At 43.0% G+C, this 26,578-nt stretch overlaps 1 protein-coding gene and 1 pseudogene across 2 annotated transcripts in view; one reads left to right on the plus strand and one right to left on the minus strand.

Moving 5' to 3' along the window:
- Positions 1-1,664: 1,664 nt before the first annotated feature.
- OTC (ornithine transcarbamylase) overlaps positions 1,665-26,578 on the minus strand; it is a 110,030-nt gene continuing 85,116 nt past the window's right edge. For both annotated transcript variants that reach the window (XM_087721789.1, XM_087721790.1), the window contains exons 9-10: positions 3,384-3,521; positions 1,665-1,776 (exon numbers count right to left, since the gene is read on the minus strand). In XM_087721789.1, coding sequence (XP_087577915.1) covers positions 1,717-1,776; positions 3,384-3,521 — 198 coding nt within the window. In that variant the 3' untranslated portion in view covers positions 1,665-1,716. The remainder of the gene's footprint in view (positions 1,777-3,383; positions 3,522-26,578) is intronic.
- Positions 6,212-19,869, plus strand: LOC148044443 (uncharacterized; annotated as a pseudogene).

A 26,578-nucleotide genomic window follows, 5' to 3' on the forward strand; every position in this document is an offset into this window, starting at 1 on the left:
GTTTATATTCCAGCAGATATCTGTACAACACTTTAATCAACCTATCTTCTGTCTCTATCAGGAGCTTATCTAATATTGTGTATTCTTTGGCAATGCCTTCCTTTTTCCTATTCTGTGAAAGCCTTGTTTGTATCTGTAGGTAAGACCACCACTCTAGGTGTACCCCTTGTGATGCCAATTCTAGTCTAGTTTTTAGTTCCCCCGTTTATTCAATATCTCTTTGTATGTGACAATTTTTTCCATGTTAATTAAGTTTGGGTGTATATATGCTTCCATCGTGGACAGCCAAATGGGTATTTCAGTATAGTGGTCATGTTTAATTTTATTCCATACTAATATCAAGGACTGCCTAAAGTAATGTCTATGGAAATACATATGTGCTGATCCTTTTTCATACCATAGGAAGGCATGCCATCCTGCTTGGAGGTCATGACCTTCCAATTTAAGTAATCTTTTATTTCTTAACATTATCCATTCTTTTAGCCATGTAAGAATAGCTGCGGTATAGTAAAGTTCTCAGTCCGATATGCCAAATCCTCCATTTTCCTTAGTGTCTTGCATAGCTTTGAGTTTTATTCTTGATCTTTTTCTGTGCCATATAAATTTAGAAACCAGTTGGTTCAGATTCTTAAAAAAGCCTTTTTCTAATTTAATGGGAATGTTTTGAAACAAGAAAATAAATTTCAATAGTACATTCATCTTTATGACTGTAATCCTACCCATCAGGGACAATTGTAAATTTTTCCACTTTTCTAAATCTTGCTTAGTTTTAATAATCAAATTAATATAATTGTCTTCTTTGATGGATGCACACTTCGCTGTTAAATATATACCTAGATATTTCACTTTTTTAACAATTTGTATACCTACAAATTGCATTTTTGCACCAAATGCAAAAAGGGCCCAAACCAAGTACTGAGTACATATGCATGCTTATACTTTTCAGAGGTCCAATATTGTTCTATGTACAATCCTTGTTTTATTGATTGCATGTAATATTCTAATTTTCTGACATGGTGGATTTGGGGTTTTCATGAGCTGTACGCCATAATCATCACAATTATGACAAATCACGGCTTGAACTATCTTGCTTTGCATGTAATGTGTCTTATCTCATATATTAGTTTCACCTTTTAAGTTGCATTACTGAAATAAATGAACTTTTGCACGATATTCTAATTTTTCAAGTTTCACCTGTAAGGCAGCAAAAGATGGCTTCAGCCAGGATCACTTCAGAGTTGACAAAAGAGCTTAGTTTTTTTCCAATTGTATCTGAAATGCATATAATTTTTTTTCTCTCATTCCCCACCCCCCACCCCCCAGTGCACAGTGACATATCTGGTCATGCTCTCCAAGTTCAAAGCTTTTGAGAAAACTGCAGTGACTTTTACAGTAATGGCTCCAGGACATGTTTATGAGGTCACTTCTACTTCTACAATGTGAAATCATTGTTTGAATTTTGAAATGATCCATTTGCTGAAATACTGAATATATTGGAAATGTAATCAAAATACAGACCACAGAAGAGGTAGGCAAAAGAAAAAAGTGCAGCTACAATGTTTAATAAAAGAGCAGATCCACTGTGAAAATATAACATGTTTTTATATATTGTTAAATAATTATCACTGATTTGATCTTGCTTTTCAAAGAAAAAGTTCCTTTATAAAGCAAACAATTTCACTGTAAATAATATTTTCCTTGGCAGAATCCTCAAAATCAAAATTTAGGCATTTGCATCTGTGGTGAATAGTCTGTCAGCAGGGAAACCATGACAGCCTAGAAGACAGAATTAATACAATTACACTAGGAATTTTTTTTTACAATTACATATATAGTGTGGATTTAGTTTGTTAAATTAATAACCAATAAAATCAATTGGATATAGAATGGATCATGACTAATTCAGCTCATAATTTTCACTGGTACCAAAATCCAATTCAATGTTTGCAGACAGCATTGGAAGTATCAGTAAAATGATAATAAAGTAGAACATATATGCAGTGTCCTTTTATATCAATATTAGTAAGTCAATGCATAAAAACATTGTTGAACAAGACTTAAGTTACAACTAGTCCAGCATCCCATTACCCCAAAAGGCTAATTAGATATCCATGGGAATGTTACAGATAAGACGGAATAAAAGCTTTTCCTATTACAGTTTGCTGGCAAATGGAGTTCAAAAGTTTGTCACTTGTAATCTTGCAGGTAGCATATAAACATCACTGTAGCCAATGATAGCCTTATCAGCAAGGTATTTGTCCAACTCTGCAGAATTAGTTAGTTAGTTAGTTAATGAGCATCACCTGCTTTTGTGGTGATTGATTTGTTTATCTTAAAAGTATGTTTGGCAGCAGAGAACAAGAATCTAGAAGCAAATATACAGAGAAAACTAAAATTAACCCCATAATAACACACCCACTCTGGGTCATATAACAAAAGAGGTGGGAGGGAGCTCAGAATGGAAAAATCAGTGATCTCCTATAAAGATACATTGGGAGATTTTAAATAGGTTTTTTAAAAAAAATATTCTGTCAGATCATGTAATTGATGCTACCAACTTATCCTCAGCTTAGGGGTGCTAAATAACCCTAATCACAGTTCTTGCCTTCATGTTGACAATCATGAATTTGTAGGAGGTAATTCATTCAAACTTAATCAATTATTAATTGATCAACAAGTGTGTCAAATTCATAATAACAAGAATACATCCATCAAAACTACCTTGCCTTGCCTTGTTCTTATTTTTAATACTCAGCCCTGCGTCTCCCTCTCACCCATATTAGTGAAACTAGTACTGGAAAAGCCCATTTGTGCCATTTTTGCTATTAAGCAACTGAAGACGATTTAGTCCAGGCTAAAAATTAGGTGGCACAGTGGTTAGAGTGCAGTACTGCAGGCTACTTCAGCTGACTGCTAGCTGCAGTTTGGCAGTTCAAATCTCACCGGCTCAAGGTTGACTAAGCCTTCCAAAAATTCCCAAAATTTCTTTTACTAAATGAGATATTTGTTAAGTGAATTTTGTCCCATTTTATGACCTTTCTTGCCACAATTGTTAAGTGAATCTCTGCAGTTAGCTTAGTAAATGGTTGTTAAGTGAATCTCGATTCCCCATTGACTTTGTCAGAGAGTTGCAAAAGGTGATTATATGATCCCAGGACATAGCAACTGTCATAAATATGAATCAGTTGCCAAGCATCTCATTTTGATCACATGACCATGGGAATGCTGCCATGATTGTAAGTGTGAAAAATGATCATGTCATTTTTTTCAGTGCCATTATAAGTTCAAACAATCACTAAATGAATTGTTGTAAGGGCTACCTGTAAAGCTCTATCACCTAGAGAACAAAATTGCTCACACCTGAGTGATTACAATGTCCATACCATAATAGTCCATTTCCTGTTTTCAGTCTCTTGAAAAACTAGTGACTTTGGAGAATAAAATACTTCATCGTTAACTTCTTCTGGCTTTCTGGGTAAGCAGTGTAAGAAAGTCCAATCAGAAGCAGCTTCTTGTGCAGTCTAAATATTCAGAAGAAATACATATACCTGAATCTGATTAGTAAGTAATGTTGCAATAGAAAGGAAAAACAACTTTGTTTTTATCCATCTCACTAACAAAGCAACTCTGGACAGTGTTATTATATATATATATCATATATATATATATATATATATATCATATATATATATATATATATATATATATATATATATATATATATATATATATATATATATATATATATATATATATATATATATATATATTTAGTTGACAGTTGGAAAGATCTACAACTTACCATATATATTAAAATTGGAAATTATTGATAACTACAGCATGATCGTGCTAGTGTAAATCAGGTTGCACAGTGCTTCAAATTTAAAGGTAAAAACTTGTTTTCTTGAGTTAGCACCTGTTTTTTTAAAAAAGCTGCATTTTATCCCAGGATTTATTTATTATTTTATATATTATTTATTTATTTATTTATTAGATTTATAGGCCGCCCAATCCCGGAGGACTCCGGGCGGCTTACAAAAAAGAAAAACAAAATAAAAATAGTTAAAAGATTCCCAACACGCGTACGTTCTAATCGGGGCTGGACCTTAACAATAAGGTCAGCAGCCCCAGACCTGCTGGAACAGCCAGGTTTTAACAGCTTTTCTGAAGGCCATGAGAGTGGGCAAGGTCCGGACCTCTGGGGGTAGCTGATTCCACAGGGTCGGAGCAGCCACAGAGAAGGCCCTCCTCCAGGGGCCTGCCAGCCGACACTGTCCGGCTGACGGCATCCTAAGGAGGCCCACTCTGTGGGATCTTATCAGCCGTTGGGAGGTATGTTCATGCGCATGTGCGGACTCGGATGGCTGCCTGGCTTCTCGCTCTAAAGAAGCCAGTGCCAAAGATAGAACACCCTGAGTGCCTCCGGTGTACTTTTACACCTATTGCAATTCTCCCCGGTGGAGCTTTACTCCAGGATTCGGGCAAGATCTGGTTTTCATCTGTTGGCTCCCGGTGGTCATCTCCCGAGCAGCGGAACGGCAGCGGCTTGAAATCGGCGACTGCAGCGTGGAGGGAAAGATGGCGGTGCCGCACAGCTGATTCTCAGCATTTTTACATCCTGAGCGCCTCCTCTCCCCTGGCCAGCTTGACTGAGCCGAATGACTGGTGAGCCCTGAGGGATTGAATTTCAACTCTGATTCGCAGCATTTCTTTTTACATCTTGAACGCCTCCTCCCCCCTGGCCAGCTTGACTTAGCCGAATGACTGGTGAGCCCTGAGGGACTTAATTTCAACTTTGAAGAAGGGGGTCGTCAGCAGCAGTACTGAGATTGTGGGCGGCGGACTGGACGGCTGGCTGTGTCTGCCGCCGCCGTAGCCGCCCCAGACGCCCCCCCCCCTTGGTTCTATTTCTGCTCGCCTTGCTATCTGTTGCCTTGCTCCTGCGGCCCCTGGGAAAAGACCTGGCCATTTTTAGCTGACTGGTGTGGTTGCTTGGGCGAGAAAGAGGATGGCGCCCTGAGCAGTATAAGCCTGCGCCCCAGATTCCGAGGCCCGTGTCATCGTAGCCTCCTCCGGACATTGCTCCTTGCCTCCCGCCCCAGCCATTAGGAAGCCTTTGCCATCTCCCTGGCCGCTTTGACTCCCCTCTGCCTTGGCCTGGGCCTGATGTCCTGCCTGTAACATCTGCTCTCCCCCTCCCGTCTGCTGCCTGCCGTTGCTCTGGTTAGTTATAGATTTAGGTAAGATAGCTATAGTTAGATATAGTTAGTTATAAGAATAAGTAGTTATAGTTAGATATTTAGTAATAGTTACGAGGGCAGCGGTTGGTTTGCACCCGGGGGTGCGGAAGAGATTGATAGTGGCAGGAAGTAGGGCTAGGGTCGGGGCTTGAGGTGGAGTTAGGGCTGGGCTAGGGCTGGGCTAATGTAGGATTAGACTAGGTCGGTGTTGGGTTATTAGGGTTATTAGGGTGTAGGGTGGAGGTTAGCGTTAGATTAGCTTAGATTAGTGATTAGGTTAGGAGTAAGGTAGGGGTTGGGTTGGGAGTAGGAGCGATAGAGGATGGCGGCCGCAGCATCGAAGACTGGGTTTCGAAAACATCAGCGCTCTCCTCCTCCTCTACTAGAGTGGCTCAGGCCAGTTTCAGACTTTGGACCCCCAGATTGGGGCCCTTACTCAGCCCCAGGAAGGAGACTTTTATGCACACGGCCCACTGACCTTCTTTGGAAAGGTGAGACTGAACGGTTGCCACTTATGAACACTAGACTTTTACATCTTATCCTTGCCTACGTACGGCTGCCTTATGCACCACTGACTTTTGATCTGGCGGCCGAGGACATCTCTCCAGGACGTAGAGGAGAGAGAGGAATGGAGCAGTTCTCTCTCCTTTTTTATATTATTGCTTGCTAACGCACTTGCGCAGTGCTCCATACATTTTTAATGTATGGTGAGTGCTTGGGGTATGACTGTGTTGTATGTATGTGCCCACTTTTTATTATATAGTTGTATTTGTGTTTTTTAAATTTTTGTGGGGGAGTGTCTGTTGTAAGATTGTGTACGTCTGAGAGGGCTGGGACCATAACCGGGTACCTCCTACACTGAGTGCTCTGCAGAAGTGTTAGAGGGGCCTGGTTCAACCCCCAGCCTTAGAATGTTTGGTTCGAAGGGCTTGCCAGGGATTTAGATCACTGAAGGGGAGGGTGGGGGCCTTATGGACGCAGGAGTGGGCCGGAGCATTACGGTCCTAACTGGGAGGGGCAGATATGGCGGGGACTTTAGGGCGAGCCATTACTGGGGAAGGAGGGTTCGCTATGTTACAGAGATCCTTCCTTCCGGCCCTATTAGTCCCACTCCAAGGCCAGATGGCGCGAGTAGTCAGGGCCCTGGTCTCAGGCTGCTGTTGCTAAATGCCAGGTCTGTGGTTCACAAGGCTCCCCTCGTCCGGGACTTAATTTTAGACGAGGGGGCAGACCTGGCATGTATTACTGAAACCTGGCTGGGCCCGGAGGAAGGACTCTCCCTCACCAAAATGTGCCCAGAAGGTTTTCAGGTGCTTCACCAGCCGCGACCTCAGAAAAGGGGTGGGGGAGTGGCCGTTGTTATCCGAGAGTCGTTAGTTCCTCGTAGGACCCCTGCTCCGGAGCTTGTTGGGTGTGAGTCCTTGCTGGTGAGGTTGGATCCTGGGGGTCAAGTGGGCATGCTGCTAATGTACCTGCCTCCCAACAGCGTTGCAACAGCCCTCCCCTCGCTCCTCGAGTCAGTAGCCGAGCTGGCAGTTGAGTTTCCCAGGTTTATGGTGCTGGGGGATTTCAACTTGCCTTCACTTGGTGAGCACTCTGATGGGGCGCAGGAGTTCATGGCTTCCATGACAGCCATGGGCTTGACCCAAGTAATTCGGGACCCGACCCACTCAGCGGGTCACACACTTGATCTTGTATTCCTCTCGGAGCAGTGGAGTTGTGATCTTGGTCTGAGGGGCATTGAGATCCTGCCCCTGTCGTGGTCGGACCACTGCCTACTGAGGCTCAACTTTTGGAGGCCAATCCCCCACTGTAGGGAGGAGGAACCGATTAGGTGGTTCCACCCCAGGCGCCTTATGGATCCTATGGGCTTTCAGACGGCGCTTGGTGTTATACCTGATACTCTCGCCCGCGACTCGGTTGGGACTCTGGTCGCTGCTTGGAACTCGGCGGCGGCAGGGGCCCTTAACCGGATTGCGCCTCTACGGCCGATCCGCAGCAGTGGATCCAGGAGGGCTCCTTGGTTTACTGAGGAACTCCGGGAGATGAAGCGCCAAAAGAGACGCCTAGAGCGCCGCTGGAGAGCCAGTAAGTCCGTGTCAGACTGAGCCTCATTAAAATCTTGCATCAGAGCCTACCTCCGAGCTATCCGGACATCAAAAAGAACCCATATTGCTGCTCTGATAGCTTCCGCTGAGTCACGCCCAGACGCCTTGTTTGGGATAGCCCGTTCCCTCCTTAAAGGGAGGGATACGGGCACTCCCTTGCAAGGTAAGGCTGAGGAGTTCGGTCAATTCCTTGCGGATAAAGTGGCTCGGCTTCGGGCAAACCTGGACTCCAATTGCGCAGAGCCAGCCGAGGTACTGAGGGAGGGTCTTGAGCACCATCGTTGGATTGATTTTCAGTCTGTTACCCCTGAGGAAGTGGACAAGGCCATCGGAGCAGTGAGTGCCTCCACTTGTGTACTGGACCCGTGTCCCTCCTGGCTGGTCGCGAACAGCAGGGAGGTGACATGGGGCTGGATCCAGGCAATTGCGACTCTCCGGGAAGGGTCTTCCCCCCCTTTAAAGGAGGCGGTGGTGAGGCCCCTACTGAAGAGACCATCCCTGGATCCAGCTGTTTTAAATAACTATCGTCCAGTCTCCAATCTCCCCTTTGTTGGGAAGGTTGTTGAGAAAGTGGTGGCCTCTCAGCTCTGTCGGTCCTTGGAGGAAACCGATTATCTAGACGCCTTCCAATCTGGTTTCAGGCTTGGCTACAGCACGGAAACTGCTTTGGTTGCACTGACCGATGATCTCTGAAGAGCCAGAAACAGGGGCCATGCCTTCGTTCTGGTTCTCTTGGACCTCTCAGCAGCCTTCGATACCATCGACCATGGTATCCTGCTGCGGCGGTTGTGAGAGGTGGGGGTGGGAGGCACCGTTTTTCGGTGGTTCTCCTCCTACCTCTCGGGCAGGTCGCAGTCGGTGTTGGTTGAAGGATAGAGGTCGACCCCTAGGCCCCTTAATTATGGGGTGCCGCAGGGGTCGGTCCTGTCCCCTTCCTGTTCAACATTTACATGAAGCCGCTGGGAGAGATCATCCAATGGCACGGGATAGGATACCACCAATATGCGGACGATACTCAATTGTATCTGTCCACCCCGTGCCAACTCAGTGAAGCAGTTGACGTGATGTGCCAGTGCCTGGAGGATGTGAGGGTCTGGATGGGGGTGAACAGACTGGCTCTCAATCCTGACAAGACCAAGTGGCTTGTGTTTTTTCCTCCCACAAATTGGCTTAGTATTCCATCTCTCAGGCTGGGGGGTGAAATTATACACCCCTCAGACAGGGTTCACAATTTGGGAGTCATCCTGGACCCACAGCTGACTTTAGATCACCATTTGTCGGCTGTGACCAGGGGGGCGTTTGCCCAGGTCCGCCTGGTGCACCAATTCCGTCCCTACCTGAACCAGGAGGATCTTACAACAGTCACTCATGCCCTTGTGACCTCAAGACTGGACTACTGCAATGCACTCTACATGGGGCAGCCCTTGAAGAGTGTTCGGAGACTCCAGCTGGTCCAGAATGCAGCCGTGCGAGCGATTGTGGGTGCACCCCGGTACACCCACATTATACCTATCCTCCGCGAGCTGCACTGGCTACCTATTGGTCTCCGGATACGCTTCAGGGTGCTAGTTATTACTTATAAAGCCCTACATGGTATTGGACCTGTGTACTTGAGAGACCGCCTTCTGCCGATTACCTCCCACAGACCCATTCGATCCCACAGATTAGGCCTCCTCCGTATTCCATCTGCCAGCCAATGTCGGCTGGCGACTACTCGGAGGAGGGGCTTCTCTGTGGCTGCCCCGGCCCTTTGGAACGAGCTCCCTGTGGAGATTCGGACCCTCTCCACCCTTCAGGCCTTCCAGACGGCCGTGAAGACCAGGCTGTCCCAGCAAGCCTGGGGTTGAGTTCCCTCCCCTGCTCAAATTTGCTGTGTCTGTTGTGCTTTTAAACTCTTTGTATTGTCTGATTGTCTTTGTCTTACTTTTTGTAATTTCCCCTCCCTTGGCTTTGTTCAGCCACCCTGAGTCCCTCCGGGAAATAGGGCGGCCTACAAATTGAATAAAATCCAAATCCAAATGTGGCAGTAGGCGGTCTCACAGATACGCTGGTCCTGAGCCATGTAGGGCTTTAAAGGTAATGACCAACACCTTGAATTGTCTGGAGACCAATTGGCAGCCACTGCAGCTCGCGGAGGACAGGTGTAATATGGGTGTATCTCGGTACACCCAATATCGCTTGCACAGCTGCATTCTGGATTAGCTGTAGTCTCCGAACGCTTTTCAGGGATAGCCCCATGTAGAGCGCATTGCAATAATCCAGCCTTGAGGTGACAAGGGCGTGAGTGACTGTTTGAAGTGCCCCCCGGTCCAAGTAGGGCTCTAGTGTCAGCTGTGAATCCAGGAGGACCCCCAAATTGCGAGCCCTCTCTGAGGGGTGTAAGTTTTCACCCCCCCCCCCCCATGATCAGGGACGGACTGTCTGAAGTGTCCTTCGGGGACAACATCCAAAGCTACTTGGTCTTATTGGGATTGAGCACGACTTTGTTCATCCCCATCCAGATCCTGACAGCTTCCAGGCGTTGGCACATCACGTCTGCCACTACACTGAGCTGGCATGGGGCAGATAGATACAATTGCGTATCATCTCCATATTGATGGTATTTTATCCCGTACCGTCATATGATCTCACACAGCGGTTTCATGTAGATGTTGAATAGGAGGGGGGACAGGACCGAACCCTGTGGCACCCCACACTTGAGGGGCCTAGGGGTCGACCTCTGTCCTCCAACCAACACCGACTGCGACCTACCGGAGAGGTAAGAGGAGAACCACCATAAAATGGTGCCTCTCACTCCCATCTCCTCCAGGCGTCGCAGAAGGATACCATGGTCGATGGTATCGAAAGCTGCTGAGAGGTCAAGAAGCACAAGGATAGAGGAATGCCCTCTATCCCTAGCCCGCCAGAGATCATCAATCAGTGCGACCAAAGCAGTTTCTGTGCTGTACCCAGGCCTGAAACCAGACTGAAAGGAATCCAGATAATCCGCTTCATTCAACGTCCGTCAGAGTTGAAGCGCCACCACCTTCTCAACAACCTTCCCCAGAAAGGGAAGGTTGGAGACAGGACGGTAGTTTTTCAGGACGGCTGGATCCAGGGAAGGCTTCTTGAGGAGGGGTCTCACCACCGCTTCCTTTAATGGTTGCAGGAAAGACCCCCTCCTGCAAAGATGCGTTGGGAATCGCCTGGAGCCAGCCGCGTGTCACCTCCCTGCTGGTTGAGACCAGCCAGGAGGGGTACGGGTCCAGTAAACAGGTGGAGGCGCTCATCACTCCCATGGCCTTGTCCACTTCCTCAGGGGTGACAAATTCGAACTCATCCCAAGAAATCCGACTTAGACTTACCCTCGGCATCTTGGCTGGTATTGCCCAAGCGGAGTCAAGGTCTGTCTGAAACTGAGTGATTTTATCCGACAGAAACTGAGCAAATTCCTCAGCTCTTCCCTGCAGGAGTTCCCCCACCCCCTCACCTTTCAGGAGGGAGCGGGTCACCCTGAACAGGGCGGCTGGGTGAGATTCCGCGGATGCAATAAGAGTGGAAAAATAGGTGCATTTTGCCACCCGTATCGCCACTAGGTAAGTCCTAATAAAGGCTCTTAGTAGTGTTCGATCAGATTCAGAGTTACTAGTCCTCCAACGTCCCTCTAGGCGTCTCTTTTGGCGCTTCATCTCCCGGAGTTCCTCGGTGAACCAAGGTGCCCTCCTGGATCCACTGCCATGGAGAGGCCTCAAAGGCGCAATCCGATCCAGTGCCTCAGTCGTTGCAACATTCCAGGCAGCGACTAAGGATTCGGTCGGATTGCGGGCAAGGGAGTCAGGTATCTCTCCAAGCTCCCTCTGAAATCCCATCGGGTCCATCAGGCACCTGGGGCGGAACCACTTAATCAGTTCCACCTCCCTGCAGTGGGGGAGTAGTGTCCTGAAATCAAGCCTCAGCAAGGAGTGATTGACCATGACAAGGGCGAGGTCTCTATTCCCCTTAATACCAGTTCATGTCTCCAGTGCCCCGAGAGAAATACGAGGTCGAATGTGTGTCCCGCTCTATGAGTTGGGCCCTGAACTACTTGGGTCAAGTCCATGGTTGTCATGGAAACCATGAACTCCTGTGCTCCTTCAGAGTGTTCGTCAAGAGACGGTAGGTTAAAGTCCCCCAGCACCATAAGCCTGGGGAGCTCTACCGCCAACCCGGTTACTGCCTCCAGCAGCACAGGCAGGGCTGTCATGATGCAGCTGGGAGGTAGGTACATCAAGAACAAGCCCACTTGAACCCCTAGGTCCAACTTCAAGAGAAGGGACTCACACCCCACAATCTCTGGGGTAGGGATCCTGTGAGGAACTAACGACTCCTGGATAACCATTGCTACTCCCCCGCCCCTTTTTTGATGTCGTGGTTGGTGGAGCACCTGGAACCCATCTGGGCACATTACTGAGAGGGGGACTCCTCCCTCTTGGCCCAGCCAGGTTTCAGTTATACATGCCAGGTCTGCCCCCTCGTCTAATACTAAGTCCCAGATGAGGGGAGCCTTATTCACAACAGACCTGGCATTTAGCAGTAGCAACCTGATCTCCTCTGCCACCAGGTTCTTGAGGTGAGCCTGAAGGGCCGGAACAAGGAATCTCTGTAATATAGCTAGTCCTTCTTCCCCAGTAATGGCTAGCCCTACAGGTCCCGTCATATCTGCCCCTCCCGGTCGTAACCGAAATGCTCCGACCCTCTCCCCCCCGTAGACCCCCCCCCTCTCCCATGGCCCCCACCCTTCCCGGCAGGCCACACACACCATTCACTCTAGGGCGAGGGGCGGAGCCGGGCCCCCATCCACTTCTGCTTCTGCACTCAGTGGAGGGGGCTCCAGGTCGCACCCCGAATCCCAACATGTTCACTCAACAGACATTCTGCACAGACACACCCCACAATAATCGTTAAAAATACAATACAGTAATAAAGGTAATTAAATTAATTAAATTAAAAGTGGGCACATTCATTCTCACAATCGTACAATCATACACTCAACACACAAGTTAAAACGCAGTTCTTAAGACCGCAAAACACAGGCAGTCAGCGCAGTCTGAGGCGGTTGGGGCTGGTAATAATTGGGGGGGGGATTCCTTGTTCTTTCCCCCACATAGTCTGGAAAAGGTGCAAAAGTCTGAGGGGACTGGGAAAGTTGGTGCTGGTTGGGGAAAAAAAGGCAGGTTCCCCATTCTCTTCGCCCTTGTCCTCCCTCTCTGGGGGCCATATGTCGCAGAACGGTGTACAGAGCAGTCGGCACGGTAGCAGTTCCTCTGGGCCTGGCATACTTTAGGTCATAGGGCCCAAAGAGCCAGGCCACAGTAACCAAGGCGACGACAGAAAAGGGCCCACATTGAACGAGATGTCCAGCGGTAACGGTGTCCAAAGCTATGGTGAAGGAAAAAGAAGAGGGAGGGAGGGGGAGCTGCATCCAGGATGGCAATGGCGGTGGCAGAAAGGCCAGCCGCCCAGTCTCAAGTCACTGAATGACAAAAATACCAGATTTTTTATATTTAATTTAAAGGATTGCACAATTGCTCTTTCTAGCTACAGAACCAACCTATAAAAAGGTGGGTTTGGTTTAAGGAATTATTAAAAAGGTATTGCATTCTTCCCCTTAAGCATTGTAAACTACTTTTTTGCCTGTGCAGACCTGAAGTACTGCACAACACTATATTGTACACTTTAAATTAAATATAAAAAATCTGGTATTTTTGTCATTCAGTCAAAGTAAGTTCCTTATTCTGTGATATTGAATTGCATGTGAAACAGTTGTTGATAGTAAATTTTGCAGAAAAAACACAAATATCCAGTGGTGGAAGTCAAATAATTTAACAACTGGTTCTCTACCCTAATGACTGGCTGGGTAGGCATGGCTGGATGGTCATGTGACTGGATGGTCATGACTGACTCAATGTCACTTATGTCAAGGGGTGCCTCACCTCTCCTCACCCGTCCCCTCCCAGCTACTCCTCGCCTTGCCTGGCCCCTCACCCCCCCCAAACAATTGCCTTGCTGACCGGTCTCCTAACTGCTCACCTCTTGCCTGGCCTTCCAGCCACCCACTTGCAGCCCTGGCGGCTGGGAGTTGCAATGTTATAACAAACATCCCCAAGCTATTCTGACCCATTTTTAGAGTTACAACAACTGTATAACCCTCCTTGAAATCACACGATTGTATTCAGATGTTTGCTAACCAGCTCACCTTTGCACCGGTTTACAATGTCTCGTGGCAGTGGTTTGTTTCAAAAATTGTTGGAACCTACTCTGTGGGTGTGGCCTCCTTTGTGGAGTGGCTTGCCACCCATGTGACCAGATGGGAGTGGCTTGCCACCCATGTGACCAGATATGAAATTATGAATTAGTACTTAGGTTGGTCCAAGTAGCTATTCAGAATTTAGTGGTTAGAAGCAATCGTAAAGCAAGATATGGAATTAAAACCAGAAATATTTTGTTGGCTATTTGAAAGGGAATATAATATATATTTAATTTTACACATGTTAGCAGCTGCTGGAATTGTGTTTGCACAACAGTGGAAAAACAGAGATATGTAAATGAATAAATATTACAATGTGAAGGAATAAATAAATTGACAATTAAAATCAAGAAGGCTTTGAATACTTTTTCACATAGGATTGGTTTTAGCAATTGCCAACTAATGGAAACAGAAATTAGAAATCCAAAAGTATGAAAGAAAACACCAGTTATGTAAGGAAAGGTCCTTAAAATGTATAAGGAAATATTACTAGATCATTATTAATGCGTAGATAACTGCGGGACATTACACACCCACCCACACCCACATACAAACTATGACAGTGCCAAGAAAACACCAAAAAATAAGACACCCCCCCCCCCAAGTCTGCCAATGAAACCAGTTTTTTTCCCTAAGCCTAAGGGCAGGAAAGACAGTCACTGGAATAAAAACCATCAAGGCATTGTGGAAAATTATAAAGGACAGGCGTTCACAGAACCATCAACCACCTCAGAATTACCTAAACGAGGGTTTAACACTAAATCTGGCAAAGCTGCCTTGCACCAACCTGGCCTGCCCATAGAAAAGCAGCCACTTTGAGACACTTTGAGACACAGCAATACTGTAACCATTTCAAACTATTCAACACACAATAAATCGAAGTAAACTATTTTAAAATATTCTACACTCAATACTTTTTTTATATAATTTTTTTATTAGTTTTATTACAAAAAAACACACAAAAGAAAAAAGCATCATCTTTCATTACATCTTGTAGAAAGCGTATCCATTGGTCACAAGTACATTTCATGCGTTCTGTCCACAATCACATATATTCCATTCAGTTTAAATTGTATATGTTAAAGATTTATATATTTTACTATCACCATACCACAATATTCATTTAGTTAAGATTTCAAAAACACAGCCACCTGCTGGCATTTTTTCCCCTTCCCCCAGTTCCAGTCAATATGCCATATCTTTATATTTTTATAACATATTCTAAGAGAAAAAAATAAAGTCAATTAGTAGGACATCTCAAATTTCCTCTCTCTAACATATCTTTATTATTATTATAGTTAACTAAGGGTTATTTACATTTTTCTCTCCTCCTCTCTCCACAAACGCAAAAAGCAACAATCTCTAAACAACAATCTATTAATATGTGTTAACAAAATGACCATTTAAAATCTAAAACAATCTAAAGAGAAAAGAAAAAATATTGACATTTCTAATTAATAATCACCAAAGTATATGTTAACCTTCCCTTTTGTTTTTATAGTTGAAAGACAGGGGGGAAAAACCAATTGTTTGCCATTTCTACTCCAAATTAAAATTTCTAATTGAAAATCTCCAAGATATGCATTAACATTCCCTTTTATTATTGTAGTTAGAGAAAGACAGAGAAGAAAAGAAAAGAAAACAGTTGTTTGCTATTTACATCACATCACCTCTTAGTCTAATCCAAATTATTTATAGCTTCATAACAAGGTCTAAAACACAAATTTATAGGTTTTATCATTCCACCAAATCTCAGTTGCAATTTGTGGCCTGGTTATTTATCCTAATTAAGGTTATCCTTTCATTGTTAATATCATGATATATTATATGTTAGCGACTAAACATTCAATAATAATCTATAAAAGTCTAAAAAAATACTAAAATCCCTACTTATTAATCATCAAAAATTAACTAATTTTTATCAATTGGCATTATCAGCCAGTGTCTTTCCAGTAGCAAAATAAACCTTTCTCTCTCGCCAGCAGTTGTGTCATTTCTCTTAATAGAATCTTTTTAGAGTTTAATATTTCTTGCCGCACTCTGTAGCTTGAAGGATATCTCATGTAGTTTCAATGCTCTTTAATTGTTATTAATGTAGGCTTAACTTTGGTTATCAAACTTGTTTCTGGATATATTTGTCTTCTTAGTTCCATCTTTTTCACTCTTTTTTCCCTCCTGCATCTTGAAGTTGAAAGAAAGGCTCCAAGTTGTCAAAAACACTTTTCCAGCTTCCCTTCTTTTCACTTTCGCTCATATTTAGTCCATTGATGGATTCATCTAACATCTTATCTTTATTTTCTATGTTTCCATTCTCTTCTTTAATCCCTGGGGCTCCAACCCCCTCCTCTTTAACTGTAGCACCCCATAAACTGTCCCATTTCTTGTCAAATCTCTTAAGTCCTTCTGCAATATTTTGAAGTCCAGCCAGGATATTTTGGATTATTAAATTTTCTCCCTCTGAATATTGATCCATTTTTCAAAATGCAAAGAAACATAAAGGAAAAGAAATAGGAAAAGAAATCTGCCACTCTAGCCTGTCAAAATTTTAGGAAATGTGTCTGTATTTATTGTGAATCTTAAACACCAGTTCTTTCAAAGTTTTTTAAAATAGGAGGGTTTTTATTCTTGCTTGTCTTTTTCCATCTCTTGCCAAAATATTTACCAGAAGCACTAACAAAACAAGTTTTGTGCTTTAAGTCTTATCAAGTTTTTCCAAACCCTTCCATTGCAAGGTCAGTGAAACCAAGTGATTCAAAACAAAAGATACATTGTATCCAAAACAGAAACAAAGTTCAGACTTTGGCTTCCAGATGGCAGATTCAATAATTAGTAAATTGTTATTTTTTTTGCTTTCCCTTAAATATCTTTCATATAGTTTTAACCAATAGAAGAAAAAATTTGTTGAAGTAAGAAAAGAAGTTTAATTTAACCAACAAAAAAAAAATTAGGGTAGTAAAAAGGAAAAAATAGAAAAAAGAGATCAGTCCATAGACTACAAGCAGAGAGACAGGAAATGTTGCAATTACTTCAATCCACAAAACATCGTTACTAACTAGCGCATGAAATCTTCTAGTAGTAGTCCAATAAATGTCAAAATCGCCGCTTTATTCTTACTTTGGGGACTAGATGTTATTATTTTTTTAAAAAAAGTTTCTTAACACGGATCTTCTGAAAGTAAAAAAAAGAAAAAAAAACCTCACCAGATGGAACCCTTTCGCTTCGTCTCTTCCTTCAGGAGCTGTCTCCGACTATGCCAGCCTGGGGGCTGCCTGTTTGTCCTCAGTTGGAAGCACTACCCTTGGGTCAAACAGGGACTTTGCGATGTCCCTGTGACCAGCAAGCCTTTGGCTTCCCTGTCGCCGTCTCTTCGGGGCGGTTTAGGTCCTACCGGACCCTCCAAAGACAAAAGTTTCATCGACAGACCCGGACTGTCGGGTCTGTACGATGTGTTGTTGCGCCGTTGGATCCTCCCTCTTCCCACACTCAATACTTTTAAGTAAAACTATTTTTAAAAATTCTATGCACAATACATTTCAAAGTATTTAGTACAGAATTTTTTTAAATGGTTTATTTTAATTTATTTTGGATAGAATCTTTTTTTTAAATAGTCTAAGACAATTTAAAAAAAGAATCCACACAGAATAAATTGAAGTAAAACTATTTTAAAAAATTCTATGCACAATAAATAAAATATTATTTTAAAATACATTAAAAAAATAAAATAAAAAAACCCAGGTCACTTATCAGCAGGCAGAATCAACAGAACTCCGATGCGATGGATCCTCGTCGTGATGGATGGAAGCAACAGGGGGCAGGCAGGTAGAGAGGCAGCAGGAACAGGTAAGACACTAAGCAGGTCGCCTGACAGGCTTAGCCAGCCAGGCGAGGCTGGAGAGGGGAGGCAGGGGGGAAAGCTAGGCTGCCGCGGCTACCACCAGCCCGTGGCTTTCGCAAGGGAAGACCAGAAAGCCTTCCCTCGCAAAAGCTGGGCCGCCGCCACCCACCCGAAGCCTCCCGAGTCCTGCCGCTGGGGCTTAGTTGCTTACCTGAGAGGGAAGTAGCAAGCTCCTGGAAGGTGAAGGGAGCGAGCTGCGACGTACCGGCAAGGGCGCTTTGCAGCGACAGGGGCCAGGACTGGTACTGGCATTCCCGGAAGTTAATTACTTCCGGGTTCACTGACCAACCAGTCCGCAAGGACCAGCAAGGACTGGTAGGAACCCACCCCTGTCCCGTGGTCAAAAGACCACTACTTGTGACTTTTTTTGCCAATTTCTACTGAAAAACTGCCTATTGGGATAAATTGATTCATTTAAATGACTGACAATTGCTTAATGACTGTTGTAAAAAAAGAAACCAGCAATAACTTCAAATCCAGTCACATACCTCAACTTGCGACCATGACTTACAACCAGGCTAAATTACAGTCATAATCAAGGATGGGGTTCAGCCGGTTTGTACCAGTTTAGACGAACTGGTTGTTGCAAGGACCAGCTGGCCTCACCCACCCTTCCCTGCCCTCCCAGAAGTCTCCACACAGCCTGTTCATCATGCCAAGTAAGTGCAGGGCCCATGCGGAGGCTCTGGGAGGGTGAAAAATGCCCCTCTCAGAAGCTTGGAAACAGGCTGCTTGTGGCCTCCGGAGCCTCAGAAGGCTGTTTTTGGAGCCTGGGGAGGGCAAAAATGCCCCCCCCATGGTGTAGGAAGCCGAGTAGGTAACACCAACCATGGCCATGCCCAGAAAACCGGCAGAAAACCGGTTGCTAACATTTTTGAATCCTACCCCTGGTTGTAACTCAAGGACTCAAAAAGTGAGAATTTCTTTCTTTTTCTCTCTTGAAGTCCCCCCCCCACTTTTGTTCCTGGGGTGCTGCAGGAAGCCTCCCCCCATTCTCTATTTTGGGCCTAGCAGGCCCCTCTGAAGCCTCCTGGGAACAAAAATGGTGCTCATGGGGATCCTGGAAGGGGCGGGGGAAGGTAAGATTGCTTGTCCGGTGGGGACAAGTGAGACTTACCTGTAGGCAGGAGGAGGAGGAGGCAGCTCAGTTGGGGCGCAGGGCAGGCACCATTTGGCATCTTAGGCAGGCAAGGCACCTTAGGCAGGGAAGCCACCTGGGAGATGAGGATTGACTAAGTGGGGCAGGTGGGCGGGGCATTTGCACTTAAAATAGTTTGCGCATGGGCATATTAAAATGGGGGGAATTACATTTTTTCAATTAAGATTGTTCTGCACATGTGCAGAACAGAAAACCAAGATGGCACCGCCGAGGATAGAACTGGTATTGTTACATGTCCGCTGGAATTTCTACCTATTCGGCCGAACCAGACCGTACTTGTAGGAACCCACCTCTGTACCATACATATTTGCAATGAATGCATAAAGGTCCCTTTTCTTACTAATGTTTCCAATCATATACCAACATATACTTTGGACTTAAAAACTAGGGTTTATTGTTTGTTGATGGGAAATTATATATATTTAAGTCAACAAATATAGAAGTCATCAATTTATGAGAAGTTGCCCTAAAAGCACAACATCAAAACTATAAATGAAATACTCTAATTGCAATGGAGTAACAATTTATCAAAAGAAACATAGCTAAAGAACAAAAAATTGCAATGTCCTAACAATTAAGAATGTAATTATCCATATGACTAGAATGAAGTGAGGTAATTTTCTCAAGAAGTAACTGCTTTCCTTAAAATAAATTAGTTTGCATTTCAATTTTCAATGATACAGGGATTCTTATTTGCAAATAGGTGCATACTTGTCAGCTATTTTTTGTTTACCAAAGTTGTAAATGACTAGCACCACACAAGTATCTTTAGTCAGACATTCATTCCTGAACTATTGAAAATGGAAATATTAATCCTTTTTTGTAAATGTGCATGATTTTAATGCATGATTTTAATGCATGTTCCACAGTTCGTTTCTTGCTATGTTATAGAGCTCCTGATTACTATCTTGATCATACAAATAAATTAATTGCTCTACTAACGTGGGCAGCTTCCTGCTTGCATCCCTTTATTTTTCTTGGTGACCTCAATTTGTCTCTTATTATTTGGACTCTAAATGAATGTACAACTAAACCTATACATACAACGCTGTGCAATGCTGTTATGACTCTGGGGCTGGGGCAGTTGGTAATGAACAACACTAGGCTCAACAGTTGCTTAGATCTCATCTTCTGCAATAGCTTAAACTCAATTTATGGCCTACAAATTAAAAAATCTTTTTCCAACAGTGATCACGGTATGATTGATTTTTGTCTCAACTTGTCCTTGCAAAGAGGGTCATAATGATGGGACTGCAAATTATAATTTTAAAAAAGCCAACTATGACTTCATAGCTGCTGACCTCGTATCTCTTTTTTTTAAAGTTTTTTTTAAAAAATTCATACATATAATCACAAGTATACCCTTACATCCAAACAAAAGTTGTTTTATATTCTCTATTACATCAGTTCCTTTTACCATCAACCCACAACTATCATTTGCTCTTCTGCTTTTCATACACTATGTTATACGGTATAACTTATACCCTATTTCACCACCCCCTTATCTCCTCTCCCTCTTTCCTCCTTCCTACCTCCTTTCTTCTGCCGTCCCTCTCTTCTCTATTTTTCTTCCTCTCTCCTTCTCCTCTCTCCTCTTTCCACTCCTTCTCTCTCTCCTACTCTTCCTCTCCCTTCTATTTCCCTGTCTCCTATCCCCTCTCTTCCTCTTTACCTCCACCTTTCTCCTTTCCACTCTCTCCAGTTAATTTACATGGTGTATTTCAGCATCTGAGCACACTTCATTTAATATTGCTGGTATTGATAATTACATTCCAATAAACACCTTTCTTCTACAGCTGCAGAGGGACCAAACAGCCTGCACAAAACAAACCCTCCCTAAGCACTCTCACTGTTCCGCTTCACTTCAAAGATAGGTATTTAAGTTTCACTTTCTCTGTTTCTCTGTTGCTACAAAGTAACACTTTCTTCCTTCCAAAAAATGGCTCCGCTCCTCAAATCTTCACTCCAGTATATTTCCAAAAAATACGCTTTTCAAATCCAAAAGTAAAAATAATATCCAAGGAGAGACAATTTTTTTTTCAATTTTCCTTTTCTTGTTTGTCCACCTCCAAATTTAATTGAGGCTAATACATTGAGACAAGTCAAATCCCCTTAATCATGGTACTTTATCCACAATTCCACCCCCCACTGCTCTTTCTGTGAGGTTTCTAATTGCCAAATTAGTCGCTATTAAAAAGCCAAATCTTTCCAGTTTTCAAAGTCATAATTTTTATGCCAATGGGCAATGTTCCCTCTAAGCTGCGTGGCTGTGTGTCTGCGTGGCCGTGCAGCTGTGCAGCCACGCACATGACAACAAAACACTGCGCAGTAGTTTCTAACTGCAGCGCAGTGGTTTTTGTGAGATGCCTTCCATGATAATAGGAGAAGAGAGCCAGGCTGGAGACAGCAATCAGTTCTAGGTCCACAAGGCAGAAAGTAGCTGAAAGAAGGGGTGTGGGGTTTGGAAAAAGACATGGGATGGGCTCCCAGCAGCGGCTGCTCGGATTTGCCATGAGAACTCGTCTCTCCTGCCTCTTTGCTTCCCCGTTCGTTCATTGGGTGGCAGATCGAAAGCGGGAGCCAAGCTGGGTCATTCCTTCCAACCTGTCCCTATACTTATCTTTGACTGATCATGTTTGCAATAATTTACCTTCTTTTCTAAATTAGTGCAGTTCCCTTACCAGATCCCTTGCTCACTCAAACACACACACTAACACACTCACGCACGCACAAAACCATTTTTCTCCATTCCAATTCGGATCCTATAAATCAATTGCTCTGTGAAACATCTGTGGAAAAAAATCAGGTGCTCAGGCATGAAAATGTGCCACTCAAACACTATACCTTTCCGTATACACTGAAAAAAATTAGAGGGAACATTGCCAATGGGTTATCTGCTCCTTTTCTCCTTTCTGCCTCCAAAGTACTTAGAAGAAACAGTTCTGTTTGGGCTTTGATAATTTAAACCACCATTTTTTTCTCTTCCCTTTCCATGAAAATCCCCAATTTTATCTGTTAACGCTGTTTTCAACAAGCAAAATTTGCTCCCAGTTCCGAATTCCAGATTATTGTATTAGTAGGTTTTTAAGTCTTCTCACCCAGTCTCATCACTTTGTCCTTTCACCACTCCTGCACAATGCTTAGTCCAGTTACCCCAACTTCATGGCGGATATTTTGTAGTGTCTGCCACCCCCACCGCCGATTCAGAGAGCTAGTCTCTGGCTTGCGAGGAACCAGTTTCGTTCCTCTTGGCCGCTCGAGATGCAACTTCTTCTTCACTATCCCTACAAGATGGTTCCAGTCCAAAGACCCCCCAATAGCAGTTTGTCAGCCGTGGATTTTGCAGTACTCATCAGAGCCTGCTATTTCCAGTCTGTGGTGCTTCCTGTCGTCTCTGACCTCGTATTTCTTGATTGGCACCTTTTGTTCACAGGTTGTAATACTGCAGAAGACCATTATAACACTTTTTTGCTTGAAGTCAATAGAGTCATTAACCTATATGTACCAATTCCCCCCCCCCCCAAATATCTTTGGCGAGAAAACAAAACTGGCTACATAGCTTACTTTAAATTGCTATAAAGCCTTATGCCGCCAGATAAAGGCAGAATGCACCAATTACCATTGCAAACAGGAGGAAGAGTTGTTAAACTTGAAATCTACCTGTGCCTTCTATAATTTTGTAAATGCCAAACTTAAAGACTCCAAAACTATCCCACCCCTAAAAGGGCCTAACGACTGTAATGATGAAGCTGTTAAAGCCAACTTCTTCAATATGTTCTTCAGCTCAGTGTTTGTTGACAGCAATGGCTGCTACCCACCATTTCCTCATCATACTATAACAAATTGTAACAATTTACTACATATTGATTTTACAGTAGATAACATTGAAACGGCACTATATTACCTAAAGCCATCTTTATCTATTGGCGCTGATAGATCATGTGCCTACTTATTGAAAAAGCTTTCCACTGCTCTAGCTGAACCTTTATGCACAATCTATGAGGTGTCTTTCAGAACCAGCTCTTTGCCTGACTTATGGTCATTAGCCACGGTCATAGCTATTTTTTTTAAAAAGGGAGTCCCTAGCCTAGTAGAAAATTACAGACCAATCTCATTGTGTTGCATCACCTGTAAAGTCATGGAATCAATTATAAACCAATCCATCACCCTTCACTTAGAAACAAACAACCTGCTTTCTAACAAGCAGTTGGTTTCAGGAAAAAAATTGTCCTATAAGCTGCAACGCCTACACTGCAGAAACATTTGGACTACACATCTTGACCAGGGCAAAGCAATAGACACAATTTACATAGACTTCTGCAAAGCTTTTGATTCAGTGGTGCACGACGAACTACTGTTGAAACTAAGTTCTTACGGCATCTCTGGATCCCTGCACAAATGGACAGCTGTGTTCCTGTCAAACAGGCAATAAGTGGTCAAAATAGGGAGGGCCCTATCAAATCCAACACCAACAGTGTTTTAGGACCCACACACTTTCTGCTTTATGTCAATGACCTATGCAATCATATTAAAAGCAGCCGTGTCCTTTTTGCAGATGATGTAAAATTATTTAACACCAATGACAATGCTGCTGCCCTCCAAAGTGACCTTGACAATGTGTCAGTATGGTCATGCAATTGGCAACTCCTAATTTCAACTAATAAATGCTCTTTCCTACACACTGGCAATAAAAATCAGATCACCAAACACAAGTTGGGCAGAAACAATCTTGTAGACTTCGCCAAACTGTGCAAGTTAGTTACCAGTTCTTGTGAACTGGTGCGAACTGGCTGAATCCCACCACTGTAAATGTCCTCTTCTACTTCACAATCAGCTTTTACAAAGCCAGAACCAAAACACATAAAACGCTTTAAGAATCTCTCTCTCTCTCTCTCTCTCTCTCTCTCTCTCTCTCTCTCTCTCTCTCTGTGTGTGTGTGTGATGTAATACAGTATACGCATAAATACTATACAGTATAACAAAAAATATTAATGAAAAGAGAGAGAGAGAGATGCATAACCAACTGGCATATCATTGTTGTAACCTGGCAGCTATTAAAGGGTAGCAATAAAAATGGTTCAGCTATATTAAAACACATAATATGTCATATGTTCTATATTGGATGGTCAGAAACCATGGAAGATAGGTGGTCCTGAAACAGTCAGGCTCATAGTCAGGCTAATAGTCAAGACTAACACCTGAAATTGGGCTTGAAAATTTACACGCAACCAGTGCAGCTCATGCAGTAGTGTTACATGTGCATGCCCCTCACTACCCACATTGTTGCATTCTGGACAAGATGTAGATTCTAACTAGTCTTTAAGGGTACTCCCATGTAAAGCACCTACCAATATTCCAATTATGAGATGATTAAATCATTAATGACCATCTCAAGGGGTGATTTATCCAGAAATGGGTGCAACAAGGTCCCCGGATGTGCAATAATATTCTTGGTCAAAGCTGACACTGCTTTTTTTTTTTTGAAAACACACAAAAAAGAATCATCTTTCGTTACATCTTGTAGAAAGTGTGTCGATTGGTTACAGGTACATTTCGTGCGTTTCTTCCACAATCATTAAATATACTTCATTCAAATTGAGTTGTACATTTTAAAATTTATGTATTTTACTATCACTGTACCACAATTTTCATTTGATTACAGTTACTTAAATGTGTTTTTACCTAAAATCATTTGTATTTAAAGACACAACCACCTACTGGCATAAGTTCGCAATCTCAATAAATCTCCCATGACTTTACACCTTTATAACATATTCTAAAACAAAGTCAGTTAGTAGGAAATCTAAGCATTCCCTCCCCCTTCCCCCCCAACTCACAAATTAAAGCTTATGTCCAATTTGCTTTGACTGGTACAACACACATGTATATATCATTAAACATTATCCATTAACATTTCCTTGTTATTATTGTAATTAACTAAAAATTATTTACTATTTGTCTCACCTCTCCTCTCCTCAGGCCCAAAAGAGATTATATCTTTATAATCAGCTCTAAACAAGAATTTATTAATAAGATTTATAGGTTTTTTCCCTAAGTCCCAAATTACAATTTATATCCAGTTTATTTTTACTAATTAAGGTTGTCATTTCATTATTATCATTGTAGTTAATTACATGTTAACAAAATAAACATTTGAAATCTAAAGCAATCTAAAAAATGCTAACATTCCTACTTATTAATCACCAAAAATATCAATTAACATTTCCTTATTATTATTGTAGTTAAGAAAAAAAATGTTTACTATTTGTATCGCATCTCCTCTCTTCTGAACCAAATTAATTATACCTTCATAACAAGATCTAAACAAAAATTTGTTAATAAGATTTATAGGTCTTTTCGCCAAATCCCAATTTACAATTTATGGCCAGATTATTTATCCTAATTAAGGTTATCATTTCATTATTAATGTCATAGTTAATTATATATTAACGAATAAACATTCAATGATAATCTAAAACAGTCTACAAAATACCAAAATCCCTACTTATTAATCATCAAAAATTAGCTAACATTTTATCGTCAACTAGCATTATCAACCTGTATCTTTCCAATAGCAAAACGGTCTTATCTCTCTTGCCAGTTGTTGTGTCAATTCTCTTTTCAGCTCCTTTCCAAAGTTACAAACTTCTCTCCGCACTTTGTTGCTTAGAAGATCTCTCATATAGTCTCGTTGCCCTTGAATTGTTATTAACATTAGCTTAGCTTTGGTTGTCAAACTTATTTCTGAATAGATTTGTCTTCTTAACTCTATCCTTTTCACTTTTTTTCCTCCTGTATCTTGAAATTTGGGATAAAGCTCCAAATTGTCAAATTCACTTTTCCATCTTCCCTTCTTTCTGCTTTCACCCACATTTGCTCCATTAATGAGTTCATCTGTTGCCTTGCCTTTATTTTCTGTATTTTCATTCTCTTCTTAAATTTTTGGCGCTCCAACCCCATCATCTTTTGCTGTGATACACAATAAACTATCCAATTTCTTGTCAAATCTCTCAAATCCTTCTAAAATATTTTGAACTCCAACCAGGATGTTTTGAAATTTTAAGTTTTCCTCATCTGAATATTGATCCATTTTTCCAAAAGAAAAGAAATGTAAAAAAAGAAAAAAGGAGTCTAATAATCACTGCCACTCTAGCCTGTTAAATTTTTTTATGAATATATCTGTCAGCCTCTGTTTTGCTGCTTGCTTTCGGCTGCCATTGAAATGGGGAGGGGGGCATTGTATGTGGGTGGGGAAGTGTCAGCACAGGAGTGACTGTAAAAGGGAGGTGTTCTCACCATCTACTGCGCATGCGGCAGATAAAGGACTTGCCGCCAAGGCCAACTATCCGGCATACCAGCCTGATGATGCTTTTTGAAAATGTCTCCCACATGACACCTGTGGGGTGTACTGATTGGACTATGGGCTGAGGTTACCAGGGGGAAGGGGTTGGGTCACATATTGAAATCTATGCTTACGCGCACTTTTGCCTCAGACCTTGCTTTGCCTAGCTACTATCTACTCATGACCAGTAAAAGTACTCTTAATTCTGCAAAATGGAGTTGAGTGGTTTCTTTCTTGGTTACTGAGTGAAGCAGCCCATGACATTAAGCAAGGTCTCAGACACGCACTTATCCCGGAGCTGATAACGTCTGAGGGGAGTGCACCCAATTCCTACACACACACCCTGGAACATGTCCCAGCAAGGCAACGACCAGGGGGAGAATGAGGAGAGCCTCATGAAACAAATTGCAGAGGCTTGGAAAAAGAAACATTCCAGTCCTGACCCTGGAAAAGAAACGGATCTCCATGGAACAGAGGAGAGGTCTGTAGAAAAATTTCTCTGCTTGAGGGAAGTTGGGGGGGGGGGCTGAAGGTGGAACTCATCAACATGATTTAGCCATGACCACACT

The sequence above is a fragment of the Thamnophis sirtalis genome, unplaced genomic scaffold, assembly GCF_051295495.1.
Source record: "Thamnophis sirtalis isolate CommonGarterSnake01/CBP01778 unplaced genomic scaffold, rThaSir2_p1.2 scaffold_8, whole genome shotgun sequence".
Classification (NCBI taxonomy): domain Eukaryota; kingdom Metazoa; phylum Chordata; class Lepidosauria; order Squamata; family Natricidae; genus Thamnophis; species Thamnophis sirtalis.